At 30.6% G+C, this 21,384-nt stretch overlaps 1 protein-coding gene across 3 annotated transcripts in view; it reads right to left on the reverse strand.

Annotated features, from left to right (window-relative positions):
* Nucleotides 1-7,079: 7,079 nt before the first annotated feature.
* The window catches only part of LOC107451546 (transmembrane protein 163a), a 28,891-nt gene continuing 14,586 nt past the window's right edge, over nucleotides 7,080-21,384 (reverse strand). For all 3 annotated transcript variants that reach the window (XM_016067680.4, XM_016067682.4, XM_016067681.5), the window contains exons 2-8: nucleotides 20,208-20,339; nucleotides 18,623-18,666; nucleotides 16,743-16,834; nucleotides 15,122-15,218; nucleotides 11,999-12,110; nucleotides 9,382-9,523; nucleotides 7,080-7,550 (exon numbers count right to left, since the gene is read on the reverse strand). In XM_016067680.4, coding sequence (XP_015923166.2) covers nucleotides 7,487-7,550; nucleotides 9,382-9,523; nucleotides 11,999-12,110; nucleotides 15,122-15,218; nucleotides 16,743-16,834; nucleotides 18,623-18,666; nucleotides 20,208-20,339 — 683 coding nt within the window. In that variant the 3' untranslated portion in view covers nucleotides 7,080-7,486. The remainder of the gene's footprint in view (nucleotides 7,551-9,381; nucleotides 9,524-11,998; nucleotides 12,111-15,121; nucleotides 15,219-16,742; nucleotides 16,835-18,622; nucleotides 18,667-20,207; nucleotides 20,340-21,384) is intronic.

Consider the following 21,384-nt stretch of genomic DNA (forward strand, 5'->3'; position numbering starts at 1 on the left):
AAATTGATTATTGTGAGCGGCCTGTGATCCTTGCAGGAGAATTTAATGTGAATTTCTCGTTACCTGAAGCTGAAACATTATTAACCTTCCTTAAAGACAAATTTGGATTGGAAATGATAAATGGTAGGAATGATCCAACAACCAAAGGGATAACTACCATTGATAAAATTTTTGCAAGAAATATTGAAAAAATAGAACTCAAACATTTCGTATCTTACTTTAGTTATCATAATCCCATTGCAAATGTTATAGATTTGGATATTTCTCCACTCGAAAATGATAATTAAAAGATGCTATCAATTGTGAATTGTAAGCATTGTTAATTAAGTTTGTCTTAAAGAAACAATATGATTACACTAAAAATCAATTTCTACCCCTTCCTATTTTCATTTCCACATTACGAAGCTTCACTTCTTACGCGCGGAGGGACTCCACGCACTATTTTTTTTCTCTTTTTAACAGATGGTGTTGTAAATCCCTTTAACTGTACTTTTCATTGCGTTTTAAAACATGTACAAGATTGTCTTTAAGCTACATGAATATTTAAGATAGTGTGTTTGAATATTGATCAAGTGTTAGTGGGGTTCAAGCAATTGTGTGTCACTATTCTGGGTTGTTTCGCTTACGGCTGATGGCAGACATTTCAAGAAGTTTTGAATATGGTTTCTATTAATATGAAAGATTTCGAATTTTTTAATAAGTTTAAATTTATAAATTTGATAAATTGAATTTTTAAAACTAAAATCATAAATTCTGTGGGAAAATTTATGCCTTCTCGCATTTTGCTGAAAGAATTGCTTGTTACCGTTAACCGTTTTGTTGTTATGAAGTTTCGAAAACAGTCAGTCAAATTTAGTATATCCTTTATTTATCAATTATACCATTTCAACATTGTCTATAACTGTCTCTAAATATTTAACGCCATTTCTTTTAGATTATTTATTTATATTATATTGGCTGGAATAACCTGGTTGGTGTGGGGTTGTGCCATGTTCCTCTGTGGTACTGAATTAGAGATTGACCATTCTCTGGTTCAGATCAAAATTACGAACTGTGGATGAATGAATGGATGTATGAATGGGTTTGCCCCATAAGCGGGCTGTGACGTATGTATGGCAGGAGCCGTACTTTTGGCCACAAATGGCGCCACTAAAAAACAAGAAACGCACTGTCTGCCTTAAATTTGCTTGATTTTACCAAGCAGGGTTGGTGGTATTGGCATGTGACATTAGAGACAAAAATTTTTTATATTATATCTTTTACAAATTGCTTTTTTTTTGTTTAAAAAAAAACGAAAGAAAATTTTGGTTTATTTATTAAAACAATGATTTATTTTTTGTTACAAAAATCATTCAGCAGAAGAAAAACTAAAAAACCACATTTTGATTTTGACTGAGCAATATGAGCATGGAGGAATTTAATTTTTAAGCTTCAAAATTTTTACAGTGCCTTCTGAGCGACAAGTGTTGAAAGTGAAGTCGACAAGTGAAGATTTTTTACTCGTGAAACTTATGTAATCATTTTGCCTGAATTTCAAAATTAAGAAAATACATAAATCCCACGGTAACTTAAGCATCAATCATAATTTAGATATTATTCACCGATTGTTTTTTCACATTCTTCTCAAATTTCTCCAATGCACTGAGAAAAACTTACATTTTTTATTGTTTCATGAGCGAGAACTTTAGAAAACAATATGAAATCCTGACTACATTCCTACTAGTTTTATGTAATGTTCAAACATAATATAATATCCCTTTTCCTCAATTATTCACCCTTCTTTGGAAATGCTTCCTTGGAAACTTATAGTTATCGCTTTTTGAAAATTGTATGGCATTAAATTTTAGTTAGGGTATAATTATAACTATTAAATTTGGAGTAACGTGAAGCAAGAAAGGAAGTTTTAGTGAAAATTTTCTTCCTTAAATTAAAAACAAATCATACAGAATTTTTCGATTTTCATCCCCTAGAGTTTTTAACTTATTCTCTAAATATTCTAGTTCCTGTTAAAAAATATTCCCGATGAATAATAAAAATATTTACCCATAACCATCTTCAACTATACCATAACTTTTCATTTTTCATCTTTTTTTTTCAGTAAACTTAGAGAACTGTTCAAGTTTGGGGTTATGTGAGCCCTTCAACTTCTTTGGGACGGAAAAAGTGGTAAAAACTATAATATAACTTTAGACAATTAATTGAAAAGTGGTATAACTTTAGACAATTTAAGCAATAAAAGAGATTATGGTAGCATCTGCCTATTGCAGAAAAGTAACGTTTCGTTGTAAAATTCTACACCTCATGGAGAACTTTGCAACAGAATATTTAATTCTGTATATCTTCCATGTTCAGTAATATACATGCATATTTAGTATATAAAGCTTTGTATTTTTCCTTCTTTGAAATTGATTCTTTGTCTTCTTATGAATAAAACTTTATAATCATTTTAATTTTTTCACGAATATTGATACATTTTGAAATAGGATAAAAAACGTAACTTATGCTTATGAAAAGGATTAGTTTTCAAGGAGTCAAATTTTTCGTAAACCCTCAGGAACAGACACACACAGAAAAAAAAATATCCGTCATGGCTTCAGTTTGATTCTGATAATATTATTTTACCCTTTCCAAAGAACTAAACTAAAGTAATCGGAGACAAATGTTTCGAATTTAATTTCAATAATTACTACACGATTACTATTTTTTATAATACATCCAAGTAAATGTGTTGAAAAAGTAAATTTTAAAAAATGTAGGAATTAAGAAATTATGGTTTACTGCGTCCTGCATAGAAATCAAGATAATTTTTGCCGGACATTTTTAATACATTACAGTGCTCAAAGATAAATGGCAATGATGACAGGAAAAACTATAAAACAACGTTTTATACTTCGTGTCAAATCATTTGATATTTGCGAATTCATGAGATATTTCGTCTCCCGTCTGAACATTTATTTCGTCTTCCGATTGCAGCAAGTTCTTCAAAATGCAGTGAGATCACCGTCAAAAATAGCGAGCATTTTAGCTAGTGGCGCCATCTGTTAATGATTTTGTAATTAGAATTGAAGTTAGGTGAGAATAAATAACTAATCTCCTAAGCAAAAGGTAGCAAATCATATAGTTATATCTTCTTCTGTTGCATCAAATCATCGATCATTTCTGGGGCACAATGTACAGTACAAATTTTATATAGTAAAAGTAAACATTTTATAAATTCTGAAAGAAATACCTGTGTTCCTTTAATCTAATTTAACCATTTATTCTTCCCTTCTTTTAATGATTACTATTTACTCCCATACAAACATCTGCATACTGTTTAACCTTCAAAGCCTATAATTCTTTTCCCATTTACTGATTGAATTTTCTTGAGGAAAATGATTATATCTGAAGGTATATTTTACTTCAGCCATTTTCCTAGCATGATCCCGCCACATAATTGCCATCTCCTAATCGAAATGAATATTTATTTGACTGACTTCTTTTTTATGTATATGTCTTTCAAGTTAATTTCGTTACATATTTATTGCAGTAAAAGAAAAAGCAGGCGCGTTAAAGATAAATATTTATATCTGGAAACAAGCACGATATAAAAAATTACCCTCAACTAAATATCAAATATTTCGAAATTGTTGGTGAATATTTTCAAATTACCACTTAGGATGGAGCGAAAAAATACAAAAATGCGTTTATATTTTTAACATAATATGGACTTCATCTCTCTAATTTATTAATTTTTGTTATGAGTACTTATATAAATATACAAATACATATCCTTTTAAAATTTGATTCGGAGAGATTTCACATATTGGCGAAATTAAAATAACTTCTTATCAATTCAAATGCTATTTTACTATTTTCAAGAAAAACATTCCCCATCCCACTCAAAAAATAACATTCCTCAAAATGTGCAAATGTTGGCAGCTATGATAAAGGTACATTTTACACTACTTCTGAATGAATAATAGCTAGTAAAAGTTGTATTTAATAATAGTAAATGGGTAAAATTTGACAGTACTGGTTACTATATTCAGTGGACCTTGCCGCTACAGAGTTTTAAGTTTGTATTTCGGTGGGAACGATAATTCAACTTATTTTATTGCATATATTTTTCACAGATAAAAAAAAATTATGCTTCAAGAACAATTTTTTTTTTAAATGTCAAAACATTGAAATGATGCATGTCCCCTAAAAAGCTGCATCCTTTTGCAAAAAATACAACAAAAAAATGAATAATTTGAAGAGATATAGTTATTGATAAAAAATATTGAGGAATGTGGGGTAATTCTAGGCAACTAAGATTAGAAGGCTTGTTGGAACCAATCTGTTCGACCTAGAAACTGTCTGATACAACTAAGATATTCATTGTTTAGTTGAATACAATATATAATTCTTGAAGCGTCATAGAAGTACAACATTTTTTTATAGATTTTTTTTTTCTAGAAAAAGTCAAACCAACCAGCTTTACATCATTAGTGGGGTAAAACCGGATACACATGTTAAGTATATGGGAAATTTATATATAAAATCAATTTATATAAAATTATATCTAATCAAATTCTATGTAAAACCTAAAAAATATCAGATTTAGTTGAAAAGTTGCAGATATAACTATAGACAACAAAATTATGCATTTAATTTATTTATGATTTCAAGACCGCACTCAAGGGATGAAGAGAAAGAGATGGACATTTATCACTGGGCCTAAGGCTTTTTACAAAATTTTGTACAAGGACCTATAGTGCTTAACATTTTTTTTTTAAAAATATGGCAGAGAATTTGTCAAGCTCAGCATAGACATACATCAAGAAGAGGTAGTGCCGGTTTTACCTCATGGGTTTACCCGAGCTACTTATCGGGTTAAATTCTTATTGTATACTTAATTGCATTTTTTGTTCAAGGCATTTAAAGGGGGAAGAAATTAAATTTTTTTTTTAAATTTAGGCTGAAAAACTGGTGAAAGGAAGAGCATCAGAAACCCCTTCTTACAGGGAATTATTCATACTTTCTTGTAAAAGCTTCGGGACCTATCCGAGGTGGGAATGGATTATTTGAACTATTAAATTTTTTATGACCTGCCAAGAAAGTGAAAAGTTCTAAAATAGGAACAGATGAAGCAAGAATTCAGACTTGCCTGAAATGGAAAATCAAAACAATTTTTTTAAATTCATTTGATATTCCAGCTTCTTTTCTCCTTCCTCAATACTGTGAAATATTTACCCACCAATTTCGCTAAAAGCGTATGAAAGGAAATTTGTCAGAAAGACCTCAGAAGATTTGTCAAAAGAAGAAATCTTGCAGTCATTGCTTTATCTCTCACCTAATTTAATCTGCATATTTAAAATTATATATTCTTTGCAGACTTAAAAATACCATCACTATTTCTTTTCGTTCAAAACAATCTTGGGGAGAACTTCAGATTTTCACAAAAAAAAAAATTATTTGTAACAGCTTAAAGTTAGGTTTATCCTTACCAAACATTAAATCTTTATAAAGCAAAAAACATTGTGAATAAAAGACAATTAAAAGATACAGCAAAAGAAATAGTAGAGTTTCAATTTAATAAGCAACAATTTTTCTCAGTGTCTTCTCTCAGAGGACACCATACTACGGGAAAAAAATTTCGTGGAAAATTCTTTCTCCTTTATTACTAATTTAAAATTTAAAGTGCAGAAAAAGTGAGTTCTGGCAAACCTAGAGTAATCCATAAAGTTCCAAATACTGAAAAAAATACTTCTAATGTATTAAAATGCAAAAAAATTAATAGAAGAGGATTGGATTGAATGTAGAAGTTTTATGGCACAAGATCCAAAGGAGGATATGCTGCGCCAAACAATTTGTTGAGTTAGAGCTAATGCTAAATTGAACACAATAGTTTCATTGTCATAAAATAAATGAAACTAATAAAATTGTTTATCTCAAGACACGTGTTTTTAAAATTTCATAAAAATCAATAAAAAGCGTAATTCTATAAAATACACAGAAAAGGTAAAACCGTTCATGGGTAGGAAATAAGAGTGAATAAAATCAGATAAAACAGTTATATATAATATATAATACCAATAGCTAGCAGAAATGCGAAAATGTTAGGATGATGAATATCATCTAACAAATCCTTCATACATAAAATGGTGCTACTGAAAAAGGTAAGACGATGTTGGTTAAAACAAGGACATATGGTTAAAATGTGATGAACCGTAAGTAAAGTATTGCAAGAGTCTCATTTGGGAGGAGATTCTCCAAACAACAGATTAAGATGCGTGGGTCGAGTGTGGCCGATTCTGAGACGATTAAGCTTTACATCTGCATTACGTAAACGTAATACAGGTAAGGGTTCTATATATGGTTTGATGTTATGAAGTTTATTTCGAGTTTGAAGGTCCCAATGCTGTTGCCAAAGGGCGAGATGAGCTGTCGAAAATGTAGTTTGATGTCTGAGAATGGTACAGATATTGTTATTTCAGTAGTTGCAGATCGTGCTGCAGAATCAGCCAACTCATTCCCTGGGATACCGACGTGACTCGGTATCCAGCAAAATGAAATATCAGATCCTTTCTTGTGAAGAGCGATTAATAAATGATTAATGAAGCATAAGATTGGGTGAGTATCGCTGCGAAAATTTTCTAACTGGTTCAAAACGCTCTTACGATCGGAAATTATTCGAAGAGAACTTCCCCGTTGCATTATCCTAAGTTATCACCTCATAATTTATTTTCATTTGTATATTTTAAAATTTTATTTTCAGTATTTGCAACTTCATGAATTACTCAAGGCTTGTGTGAACTCACTTTTTCTACACTTCAAATTTTAAATTAGTAATGAAGAAAGAAATATTGCGACAATAATTTTCTTCAGCGGTACAGCGTTCTCTTAAATATTAATTGCTTCGGTGCTTAAGTCACTGAGGAAAGTTTTTGTCTATACAGCCTAATTTACATAACGCTAATTTTTGTTCTTTTATTTGTACTTATTTAGGTTTTTTTTTGCTTTATTTTTTAAAGCACAAAATATACCGCATGATTTTTGAGAAAATCTTCATTTGGAAATCAATAACAAGTTCTCTCAGAAATAAAATATTTGCATGGCACCAAAATATATTTATTTATCAACAATAAAAATTTATGTACAGAAGTGAACAGAGAATTAAAATTTACATAGCACGTATATCAAGCTAAAATCTCAATCTAAACGAGGTTTAACTGCTAAAAATTTGAGAATAATAAACATGCTAAAAAACTACAGGAACAGGGAACTGGTAAAACCGGACTTCGAACCACAAGTCGTTGTCCTGCTAATCCGGGGCCAGATGTCTTCTAATTGGTCCGTCTTCGACCGGCCTGCAGCAAAGTTGACCAACAAATGCGCAGCTTACGTTCCGCATTGAATGAGAAATTTTGCAACGCATTGCAGAAATGCCTGATGCAGAAAACTGCAACGGACAAACTCTGAGTTATTGTGAGCATTCAAAAAAAGATGGGGGGCGTGCCGCTCACACTGCAACCCCCACCAAGAGGGGCGTAGCCTCTGGGGACTTTTTTCGTTGACATAGCACTCTGTAATAAAAAAAAAAAATCAAATTGTAACAATAACCACAACATAGAAAAAATTCATAGACATTAAACAATTCAACGTGTCAATCTCTCTTCCAAAGAATTAAACAATAGCAAGAATATTTGGTCGTGGCGCTCTTACAAAATATCAGTGATCGTCAAACCCTTGAGCTATCAGTAGCTCTCTGGGATAATTTCGGTATATCGCGTTAAATTTATTTCATATTTACTTGAAAACTAAGCTTATAGGCCATAAACCAAATAAATTTTTTTAAACAAATGATATTTGTTCTCTTGGTTAGTAGCTCACAGTATGATTTAAAAACGGTATGGTCAAGGTTCACGAGTTTGACAACCTCTGGTCTAGATAACGTCAGAAAAATAGCGTTCGTAATGCTGTACCGTTTGAATGGAACATAAAATGTTTTAAAATTAACACTATTTCTTGGGATCATAAAGCTACAAAAAATTACAAGAGAAGTGCAGCATGTGGAAAATTGATATAGTTTGTTTTTGTTTGTTCATTTACGTCGCACTAGAGCTGCACAATGGGCTATTGGCGACTGTCTGGGAAACATCCCTGAGGATGATCCGAAGACATGCCATCACAATTTTGATCCTCAGCAGAGAGGATGGCTTCCCCGCTTCGGTAGCCCGGCGACCTGCACGCGAAGTCGAGCACTTTACGGTAGAACAGTTTAACGAGGACCAATACCGCACACCCTCGGTACCTACGCAGACTGATCCAAGTGGTCACCCAACCGCAAACTGACGGCAGCCAGTGAAGTTTGACTTCCTGCTGGTAACCGTGTCTTAACGATCAGTCCACTGCGGGACGAAAATTGATTTAGAGATTACAGCGTATTAAAAGCATAAATTTAGGGGTGCTCAGTTCACCCCTTAAATATATTAGAGTGAACTGGACCAACCGTTTCTGAGAGAATAAATACTTTTGAAATATAAACTTAATTTATGAACTAATTACGATTGGAAAGTGCGGTGAGCCCGAGGCTTCTAAACGTTAGTGTCTGAATGAATTTAAATATATTGGTAAAAGTAAATCATATTCGGCATAGGTATCCAATCACGAGTTGGCGTGCGAAAAGTGAGAGTTGAGCGTAGCAGTAGTTTATTCCAATAATTCAGGGGGAAAGGTAAAGTCGAAGCGAAAGATAAACGGAGGAAAATCAATACAGACTCCTTATTTTTTAATTTTAAAATCGACATTAACAACCAATCCATTGCGACGTTTAAGACTATCAATGCTCAACTCCGTAACCTAGAATTTTGAATAAAACCCAGAAGACAAGGCAACTTTTTGATTAAGCTTTGGGACCAACTTGCCTTCGTGGAGGGCTATTTGATCGAACTATCGCTGCATTTACTTTAGATGGCGAAGAAATCCACGAAAACTTCTCGAGGGTTTCAAGGTTTGGGTACCTCACTGGAAGGCGAACCCTCTGTCCCCTGAGCAACCATGGCTCTTAGACTTCTTATTTGCATATGGTAAAAAATAAATGAATAAAAATTTAACTAGTCTAAAGAGCTTTCTATATTGAAGAACTAAAAAATCTAAATTGCATTAAGTTTGGAATTTCCGAAAAATAAATATCCGCTCATGTTTAGCGCGATTTATTTCTCCAACTAGGAAGTCTTCTGCTAAGCTTACCTGCCACCGGGCGAATTTGTCGTGGTTGAATAATCATGCGTAATACGAAAAAATTAAATGCAATAATGATTATTAAAATTTTAAATAAGACTTAGTTTCAAATTCACTTTCCAAAATAACTGCTCAGTTAAAACTTTTAACTATAGATTTCATTTGTGAACTTACTTGATGCCTCCACCAAAGAGAATAGCTGCTACCACTAGACTAGTTATTGGATCCAAGGTCCAGGCAGACGGATGATAGAAGTACAAAATATCACTCACTGCCAACATCATTGCCAACACGGCGCTCAGTGATGTGTTAATTGCTGGAAAAATATAGAAATTTCTAGAATGAATTTCTGTCATAAAATTAAGCCAAAGGTTTTACACATAACGTCTTGTATCATTTATAATATTTCATATACATATTTTCTGTGATACTTTTTATACTTTGTGAAACATGCATTAATTCAAAACTGTTCATAAAAAAAACTTATTTTTCAAAAATTTTAAGCACTTGGAGTTTGCTTAGTTACATATATTTATTCTGTAGAAAACTCAGTAGATAGTACATTTTAAAATCCATTATTTGTTCATAATCATATAGATTGAAGATTATTTGTTTACTTCTAAAGAAAGCTTCGAACTATCACTATAAAATATTAGATTTTTTTTACGTTCATCCTACAGGTAAATTAATGACAAACATTGTAAATTTAATAGAAAATTATATAAAAAAAATTGTTTAAATTTCAAACATTGTAATTTAAAGTACATAATATTAAAATAAGTTTTTTTTAAGATGCGTGATGTATAACTTATTTTATATTAAAAGTCATCCTAAAATCAAGTGAGAAATTAAAAATTGTGTTTTACCAAAATTTTATTTTACTTTCCAAAAAACAAAATGGAGGGTCACTCAAATAGAATCGATGAAAAGTGCATTAAAAATTATAAAAAACTGAATTCATAAGTTAATGAGTAAGTTTTTTTTGTACTATAAAGAATTAGTATATAATTTTATTGAGTACAAAAAAAAGTAAATCTGTACCAATACAATTTTAATGTAGCCACGCAGAAATTATCTATTTGCATCATGGAGAAATAAAATTTATCACCAGAAAGTGTTAAAATAGTTGTATCCAAATGTTATACTTTGTTGGTTCGTGAGTTTTAAAATACAAGACTGTCTAATATTACAGCTATTCTACTACAAGGAAGTATTTAAGTCTGTAGGGCATATGATTAATACTAAAACTGAGCTTTTTGATGTACCCTTTCAAAGAAACTACTTATCACTTTGAAAGTTTTTGGGGATATTTGAGTGGAAAGTATATCAGTTGTAAGCTGTGATAATGTTTCAGCGTTAACAGGAATACTTTGAGTTAAAGATTTTTGAAGTTATACTTCTTATGCGACTTCCAACAAGGTTGCGTTAAACGTTTAACGCTACATTTTTATTGGTCGGGAAATCACGTGGTAGGATCCAGTTTTCCCTCATTCATTTCTATATTGTTTTGGTTCTCACTAGCATAACAATAATAAAAGTCATAAAAGTTTTGTTTTTCAGTATATATTTTTTTAGTTTGGTTTGATACACACATAATTTAATAGGGTAGTATTTTTTATTTTCAAACTTAGTGGATAACAATTGTAAAAAATGAGTGAAAACAATCCCACGGACAATGCCACGGATTTGAGGTCATGTCAAGGTACGTCTCTTGTGAATATCAATTGATTGTTAGGTTTTCTCTTCTGAAATTACACTATGACGCATACATTATTAATACAAATAAATTTTTCAGGGCAAGACGATGAGTTAACCACAAGCACTTCCACTGGTTCAAGAGGTCCACGAGGGAAAAATGCACAATATTACCGTGATTACAGAGCACGAAAGCGAGCGGAGAAGGAAAAAGAGTCGTTGAATAGAACTAGTAATCCTTCTACGACTGCTGATTCTTCTACAATTAACGTCGCAGGTTGCGAAATTTAACTTCTTCCGCGCGGAGGGACTCCACGCACTATTTTTTTTTGATCAAATTTTTAAAAGTTCTAAACTCCTAATTTTTATAAAACTTTCTGCCAAAGATATGTATTAACAGTTATCACAGTGTAAATATGCATATAAATATTGTGTGAAAAAAAACTTAAGCAGTATCTTGTCTAGATGTTGAGAAAAGGTACATCGAAAAAAGTAAGTTTCAGCATTATTAGTATATGCCCTACCGACTCACCATAAATTAAATTTAAACTTCATTAAGTGAAAAGAAAAAAATTTGTAACGGTAAAATCAAAATTATTTTTCTGTGGACCATTAATTTTTTGTTTGTAACAGAATTAATAACAAAAATCTACAAAAAATAATAATAAACTAAACATGGGGTAAACTAAATAAATAATGCAAGCAAATAAATTTTAAAACTGTGGAAATTAAGAGCTCTAACTGAAACAATTTTGCCTCTGAAACGATGTCCTAAAAAGTTTAACATAAGGAAACCCTAAGAAATTTTTCATTTCCCGCGACTAATGTAGTTTTTCAAGGAATACTTAAATTTTCATGAACACAAAAAGAATGTAGCAAGAATGTAGCAAAGACAATCAATTTAGTTAAATTTTGTTTTGTCTGTAAAATATAATTGGAGTTTTATTTTGACTGCAAGGCATAAATAATTCTGCAGAAATCGCTAATACTGAAATGTTAGGTTTTTTTAATATAAAAAATAAAGTTTTTATTTTCTTCCAAAAATAGAGTTTTTCGGTCTGCAAGTAACAAAAAATAAAATAAAAGTGACCATTACCTTCTAAAACAAGAGACTGGCTCTTCATTTTCTTGCCCAGCATGTATTTCACGCATCCTAAAACTGAATTCATAATCCCTCCAACAGCTGCCAATACAAACACATAGAACAACTAGAAAAAATAACATTGTTATCAGAAAATGGAAATTTCATTGAAATTAAGTTATAAAAATTAGAAAAATTCAACCTTTTATTTTGAAATCTTATTTGTTGTAAAATTTTTATTAAAAACACATTATTAACTCATTTCGGACAACTGTTGCGTTTTATTAATAAATAAAATCTAAATAACACAACCTGAATTCAACATCCAGTTGTAATGTATAGTGCGCAAACTTTACTATACTACTTTTGACTCATTGTGTCCTAGTACGTGAAGATCCTATCTTTAGATCAAACGTTATTCAGGGTGATCTTTATTATTTTTCGCACTGTATATGCATATGTATAAAAAGTGTGACGAAGCATTTAATTTAGATATTTATTAATGTTTAATAGAACGTTAAAGTAAAACTATTAAAAATTACTAATTTCAAATTAAATAAGATGTTAAAGAAATGATCAACTATATTTCCTCCAACAGTGTTGCCAGATTAGGGGTTTTCCCCCCAAATTTAGGGGGATTTTTTATCTTCAGTGGGTATTTTAGGGGAATCGGTTTTTAGGGGTTTCTTTTACGGTTATTTGTGAATTTTACTAGTTTCATTTTGGTTACCTTCTAATGTCAAACTGAATGTGTGAGATGGTAATATGAAAATCAATAAGATAAACCAAAACAAAAAGATTAAGATATAATTTTAGACCTTTACCCCTTTGTTGAATGTAGTAGGTTATTACTTGGCTCGATCAATCAATACGTTTGGAGAATTTGAATTCAAGTTATTTAAAATTTTTAATGTGTATGGTTTATGGTATGGTTAATGTGTATGTAATGCCAAAGGATAAAGAAAAAAAGTACGTACAAAAGTACAAGAAAGATTGCGAACACGAAAAGCAGTTTAAAGGTTTAAGGGTAAAGAATTTTGTATCTACTTCTTCTATGTTAAAAATGTTTAACAGCGAAAAGATGTACAAATCAGAAAGTATTGACGAAAATATGTTGGATATTTTATCAAAAATTTAAGCATAATGTTAGAATTTAAATATTAAAAAAGATAATATCGTTGATGATAAAATATTTATGAAAAAATTTCCAAGTCAAAAAGTATTGAAAAAAAATATCTTAAATATTTTAGTAGAAATTAAAGATAACGATTGAAATGTAAAAAAGGTTAATTTGTTGATAATAAAATATTAAAAAGTATTAAAGCAACGTTTTCTATACATTATTTAACTTTTGTACTATTTTTTAATTCTATTAATTTTTTAATACTATTAATTTTTTAATACATTAAGTTAAAAATTTTGGGGTTTTTTAAAAATTTTTAGGGGATTTTACAATGCCATCTGGGGGTAAACGGTTATCAACATCTGGCAACTTTGTCCTCCAATATCAATTATGAACATTAATATTTTGTGTTAATTCAAGATGGGTTTAAGGAATAACATAACTGAGTTGCCATTTTTTGTCTTTTTGATAGCAACTTTGGTCCATAAAAAAACGCTATAAGACGGGAGAATTTTTTTTCTGAAAAATGTTGTTTCACTTTCACTGGTAATTTAATAAAGCATAGAAAGAAAACTAGTTTCTACAATTTTAAAATCTATTAAGTTTTATTTGCGGAATTTCTTTTTCTTCCAAATATCAAAATACAAACATATTATGGCAGAATTTCTCTCGCACTGCGTAAACCTTAATAATTTTGCATAATTATTTTGGCATTTTGATATCCTAAATATATTTCAGCTTTTAAAACTTCATCTTTTGGGATTACCTAATTTCACTTTTTTCTATACTTTTAATTTTAAATTACTAATGTAGGTAAAACAGAGCTTGCCAAGAAGCGTCCTCCTCCCACGCTTTAGCGTCCTCTTAATGGGTTAGACCATTATTTCGGCTGTTGCAGTTAATTTCAAAGAGAGGCATTAAAAAAACTTCAGTTCATGCATTTTTACCAAAATAAAAGTGCCTTTTACCATTTAAATCAAATTACTTCAAAATAGAAATGTCTAAGTATTTTTTTCATAATATGTAAGTGTGCAGAGTTAAATCTTAAAAACTTTTCCTATAAAAAAAAAGGTCTTGTTTTCTTGAAATTTTAATTACTTAAAGGAATAACCTACAACATTTTTAAGTTACGAAATCAGACACAAAAAACGTATTTTCTCAACTTAAACTTTTTTAGACTGTTTTAAAATTTAGAGCTTTAAGATAAGAGGGCGAATAGTTGGTCCCAATTCAAAAAGTTTTAAGACTAACAGGAAGTTTTAAATAAAAAAAATTAATCTTAAAATTCATAATTTACATGAAATTCTCTTTGGATAAACTTAAAAATATGGTACGCAGAAATTAATGAGCATATTGAAGGATATCTTCTTTAGTTATGAAGATTACAAATTCGTAAGTAAAAATTGTAACGTTTTCTTTTTTAAAAAAAAATAGGGAGGTATTTTATTTACGTCGTACTAAAGCAGCACAATGGGCTATTGGCGACGGTCTGGGAAACATCCCTGAGGATGACCTGAAGAAAAGCCATCGCAATTTTGATACTCAGCCGAGGGGATGTTTCTCAGCTTTGGTAGGCTAACGACCTGCGCGTGAAGTCTAGCACTTTACGGTAGAACAGTTTAACGAGGACCGATACAGCACACTCTCTGTCCCTACGTAGACTGATCAAAGTGGTCAAACACCCGCTTACTGACCGCAGCCAGTGATGCTTGAGTTAATGCTTTACTTAAATCCCCGTGGATCCTTATCTGTGTTCTACTGAGAATCATGTCTTTACGATCAGTCCAATGCGGGACTTTTCAAATTTAAAGCTAAAGTCTTAAGTTATAAATTTTTTTTCTAAACAGAATAGCTGGTTTTTAATACCTGAACCCGATATTTAACACTTAACATACAACACTTAACAATAAAAGGCCTTTAGTCCGGTTATGGCATGTATTGTTAAGTGTTTGTATTTTTAATGTTAATGTAATGAGTAATTATTTATCTACATTATTTGACACTAAAAAATTTACCTGCGCAGGTACATGATAAGAAGCTAAATCATATACAGACTTTGTAACAATGCCCACTGATGCTAAACAAAATAAAACTCCTAAACAAACACAGGCTCTGAAACAAAATTTAAAAAAAATTAGAAGCCACAACATATTTAAAAATAAAATAAAAAAATATCGTGAAGAAAACAAATAATTTTGTTCTTTCAATTTTTGCTTTTTTATAGAAGCTTCAGTGTTTACATTATACATAAAAGTAAAACTAAATGGCTTCGGTCAACATAAGCCACATTTTCAAATTTTACAAGAGAATGTTTTTGGTAGAAATCACCATGAATCGTGTACTTTGCTATTCTTTAAATGCACTACAGCTTAATACAGGCCAAAGCCGTCTCAGTAACCCTATCAGTAATGGTATTTTGCTCGTTAAACACCTATCCAGGAAGCATAAAGAACTACTGACTGTCACTATTGGAAAAATACTGACATCACTACATCGCCTCAAGCTCTAATTATTTTCTGTTTGTTTTTAATAATTCAAAATCTAATTTTTTTTCAAATTAAATTGCACATTGTTTTAACTTTTAAAAAATAAAACGCTTTTGAACGCAAATAATCTAAGTGCGAAAATTACTATCTGCTATTTTTTTTAAATGCATTATACACAAGGAATCGCAGGTCACAAAACGATTGGTTAAGGTGCACAAAATCAAATCGTTTTACAACATTATGTCCAAATTTTAAGAATTCAAGAAACAAAGTCAAGATTTGTTCTAAACCACCTGATGAAAAATTAAACATAATTTTAAAAAAAAAATTTGAGTATTTATCATCTTAAATTCATAAAAAGGCTAATTGCTTTAGTTTATGTATGAAAATTATTATTTAATTACTTATTTGTATCTTTTAGACCACATAATGCATTAAATCCTTACTAATTGATATAATGTTACGACCGTCGTGAAAAGTTGCTCATTTTTGAAACATAGCGTTATAAGAGTGGTTTACTGAGTCTATCAATCTTTGTTATTTCGACGAAAAATTTATATTTTAATATGGCAATTTTTAACTTGTTATTTAAAATGATTACACTGCAAGGCAAAGTTCGGTAGTCAAAAGTTGAAGTTAGCCATGTTATGCTTGAAACATAAATGCCTCAAAATTAAATTATGAAAATTTGGAAACAGACGAAAATGGGTCATACTTTAACGTGTTGAAACAAAAATGCTGTTTAAAATGAAAACTAAAAAACCGTTTATCCATGAAAAACATATTTATAAAACAAATTTAATAACCATACATTTTTTAACAAAAAATCCTGCTTGAATCGATCTAAGTTTTCATTCCTTATGAAATTTTTCCTCCAAGCGTTGAGACACAGGCAGAGTTAAACTGAAATATCTCTTACCACGCGCTACTTTAATTTTAATTATATGAGGAAAACCGTTTTTATGATGCAGGAAAATAAGATGCAGAAAAATATTTTTTGCAGGAAAATAAGATGCAGAAAAATATTTTTTGCAGGAAAATAAGATGCAGCAAAGTTTAAAGCAAGTATTAACGCGCAGAGTGTTAAAAATAAGATACTGCTAATACATAATGACTACTAAAACATAGTTTTCATTTATTGATCACTTACATTTTTTCTTTTGCATCTGAATACGTTGAGGCTGACCCGTAAAATCGCCAGATGACAAATGAAGCAGCAATGATATCTAGTATACAGTCCAACTAATAAGAAAACAATAAAAAAATTAGTTAAAAGAATTTAACAAAATCATAAATAAAATGTATAAATATGAAATTGCTTATGTCAGTACCTCATTTTTACAGTACCTTTTTTTGTTACCTAACCTTCACACAGCCTAGCATAAGCTTTTCATTCCCAATCACCGAACTCCCTACAGTTTTTGTCTAATAAAAGAAATTCTGAAAATATTTACGTACCAGTTGTTTTTGCATTATAGTTTACCGAGAGACACTGCCACCTGGTGACCAGTAGAGAAATCTTCAAAAGTAGATTCCAATATGATCGTATTAGACAGCCTCTCTGCGAGCTTAGGATATGTGTTCTTTATCTTCATGTAGACCTGTTGGAATTTCGCTCAAATTGTCATTTTTTAACCAAACTCCAGCCAAATTAATAATTTCGAACAACCACAACCGTTAAAAACAAATCACACTTAAGAAAACAAAAACATGCTATTCAATTAAACCTCAAGTCATACATACCATTTTTACTCACGTTTTTACGAAGTATTTTTCCCTGATGTTTTCAGTTACGACTTGTATTTCTAGATAATTGTTATCAGTATTGAATTCATTATGTTAAATAACCCGGCAAACAGCAACAAATTTTTAATGGAGTTGGGACACTTCATAAGGATAAAAAATTGCATAATAACCAGAGACAGGAGATTTCTCTGTACAGGAGATTTCTCTGAACAGATAGGTGGCCCCCATGCTCGCCTGATTTATAAACTTGATATCTTCCTTTGATTAGCTCATTGTTATCCTAACTGGTGTGATAAATGACGAAAATAACACCCCATTCAAAAGAAAGATTAAAAATTTATCTAATAGTAATCCTGCCATAAAATTATCACATTTATGCCAAAATGTATCTAGTTCATGTCAAAAAGTAGAATGAATTAGTTTAAAACTCAGTGTTTTTGTAGCCAATTATTTTATCGTATTTCACTGATAATACCGAGCAAGATAGTGTGGCAGCTTTATATACTTTTACATCAACTCATGCAGTAGTGGACAAAGTCAAAGATTGCGCATTGACTAAGAAATAGGTTGGTAAAGTCATTCAGCCCAATGAATTCGCAAGCACTTGTAATAGTTCAATTGGAAAATTCTTGACAGATAAGCAATCATTAACAAATCTTAGAAAAGCAATCATTTATCTAGTTTGTATAGCTAAATCTATGTGAATATCTCTTCCAAGCACTGGAAAATGCTCAACCGGAATTCTTTTATCTGGTTTGGGATTGGAAACTAGGAGTAAAATTCCTCAGAGATATGCATATAGTATTTAGAGCCAAATTAAAATAAAAATTTAAATGTTGAATCATTGCATCGAATGGTACAATGATGCAACTTGTCTAACGTAATAAATGTTTTTATTCGAACACAAACCAATTGGTTGCAGAGCTAAAAAACATCCAAAACTTCTAAAGCTGGTTTCCAATAACGGAGATATTAAAACAATCAGGGTATTGAACAGGCAAGATCTGGGAACAAAACATGGAAAAATATTCTTTAAAAAAAGGCCAAGGCCCACTATGAGTTGTGCCATATCTGAATAAATTTTCATACATTTTTTCTTATTCCACTTTTTTCAACAACAAATTACTCTCGTTTTGTATAAACCCATGTAGAAAATAATAGCGAGATCGGGTTATTATTAGAGTAACGGACTCGCAGAAAATTAAGATTTTCAAAAATTTTCGTTTTTCTTCAATTTTTTATTTCTCAAGGAAAGAAAATACAATAAATTTTAAGTATACTTACTGCAAATGCATATCCTGCTGAGCTGTCTGTAATGGCAGCGCATACTGAAACAAGAAAAGCAAATTTTTACAATAGCACTAAATAGTATTTTTATTTTACAAGATAAAAACAATTTTTAATATTTTCACCCTAACAAACTCTGGACAAAAACCAATTTAGATTTATCGGTTTTTGTTTCAAACCATTAAATATAAAGTGCATGTAGAACAGAAACTATTCTTACGAAAATTTAGACAAATCGAATGAATAGAAGTTTGATAGGATAGCATATCAAGATGCTTTTATTGCTTTTATTTTTGAGGAAGTTTGAGTTCAATCGATTTGCTTTACGAACTCCTAATTGGGTTGATGTAGAGAAAAATAGTAAGTACAATACCGTAATATTTAACTACTATGTTTATTGACATGTGCAATTATTTTATGTAGTTAATTATATGAAATCTAAAAATACTTAACATTTCAATAATAATGTTAAAAATTGGTGATCTCCTGAACATTATGAGTGCAATTAATTACCATAAATTCTATTAATTTTCCATCAAAAAAATAATAATGGCCTTATAACATATTCCCTGAACATACGAAAAAGTAGCTTTGTGCCTTTTCAGCTCAGTATTTTTATATATTAGTTAATACTTTTAGAAATGGAGACAGAATCCACCTCTTAACGTTCAAACAATACTTAAAAAGTAATTTTAATTTGATTATTATAATTTAATAATCATAATTTAATTCTTATAATTGTGATTATTAACTAATTTAATAATAAACAATTCGTTTTGTTGGTGCTACTAATAACCTCACCTGACGCTGCTCCAGTTTCTTTTTTAAAAAAAGATACAGGCACTTTTTTTATCCAATTCCGGCAAAAAAGTACTTATGACTTTACTATTTTATAATCATTTTTACTTAAAGCAATGCGGTACTGCAAATAACTTTTTTTCGTAACACTTTAAATTTTATGAATTTACGTAGCTCTCATGTTTTTGAGTTTTGAGAATTGTACGAATCAATATTTTGTCAGTCATAATTGTATTTCTCGAAAATATTATCAATGGCACTTAAATAACGGTACTAAAGATTCCATTCTGTTTGCATAATTTGAACAAATATTACAATTTTCTATCAAGCCGCTCCAATATTGACAAGAATTCTAAATAAATGTGTGTTAACTTCTTCAGGGCCGCGATTGGAAAGAAAAAAAAATTTCCTAAGGCCCACATGCTCTGAAAGTATACGAATTAAAAGAGAACGTATACGCAAGCAGAGTACAGAATTTTGATCAAGTCAGTGTGATATTTGGTTGCTGGATTTAGAAAAGCTCCTTTCATGAATGGTAGGGTGGTGTATTATATAAACTTACTAATTATTTAGAAATAGTGGTGGATATAAAAATCTAATAAATTGAATTTATTAAACCAAGAATCACAATTAATAAACTACCACTCGAAAATATGTATTCGCTGTCCGGAGCAAGTTGGCCTCTTTGAGAATCGCGTGATCACGTATATTTGTTCATGGTCCTGGAAGAGTTAAGAGCGATAATTACGAAACACCCTTTTTATATCTTTCACAAGATACTCACCAAATGCTGCAGTCCCGAGGAAGACATCGAAAATGACTGTTACGATGCAGGTGAGAAGAGCGTACAATCGATGCCGCTCGTCTTCATTTTCCATCTGCATGGACATTTCCTTCAGCGTCACCGACACCCCATCTGCAATGACACAATATCAGACATTTAAATACGTATGAATTGTATGGAACACGTAATAACACAACATCAGACATTTAAATACTTATGAATTGTATGGAACACGTAATAACACAACATCAGACATTTAAATACTTATGAATTGTATGGAACACGTAATAACACAACATCAGACATTTAAATACTTATGAATTGTATGGAACACGTAATAACACAACATCAGACATTTAAATACGTATGAATTGTATGGAACACGTAATAACACAACATCAGACATTTAAATACGTATGAATTGTATGGAACACTCAATCACCACGCAACACACTATCTTTAAGAAGAAAAAATACATGATATTTAAAATTCCGAATTTTTTTTTTTTAATAAATACCCTTTCCTGCACATAAAGTGCGTGGAGAAAAAAAAATACCCTTTCCTGCACACTCCCACTAACTCTTACGGGAATGATGATTGAGCAAAAGCCATGTTTGGCTCAGAGACCAAGCACTATTTGACAAGTAACTTACCTTAAGCTTCAGAGCTGTTTAAAACAAATTAAGTTTGTAACGAATGTAGAAATAAGAACATTTTCTTGAATCTCTTTTCCTTCGATACAACAGCTACTTCCATTACATTCCATTCGCATATGTCATCCTAGCCTTGCTAAGATTAATTGTAATTACTGGAATTCAATAAAGCCAAACTTACAAAATATTTATATAATTTATAATTTTATATAAAAATTATGGTATCATAATTTCTCAGTATTTTCAAGATAAGTATTAGGGGCGTAACTTTCCACAGATGAAAAACTGGCAGCTAAAACAATATATAAACTATAATAATTCTAACTCAAGTATATAAAATACAATAAATTTGACTCTAAAACCATCTGACATTTAGGAATAATTTTTTAATGAATACAATTTTTCTATTAGCATATGTTTTACTTTTTCAGACCATTTAATCAATTGATTACATTTGAGTTGAAAAATAAACGTGTTAAAGTTTCCACTACTCTAATTACTTAATATATTTTTCTTTATTTAAA

This window comes from Parasteatoda tepidariorum, chromosome 9 (assembly GCF_982258835.1).
Source record: "Parasteatoda tepidariorum strain Cologne lab strain chromosome 9, Ptep-v5.0, whole genome shotgun sequence".
Classification (NCBI taxonomy): domain Eukaryota; kingdom Metazoa; phylum Arthropoda; class Arachnida; order Araneae; family Theridiidae; genus Parasteatoda; species Parasteatoda tepidariorum.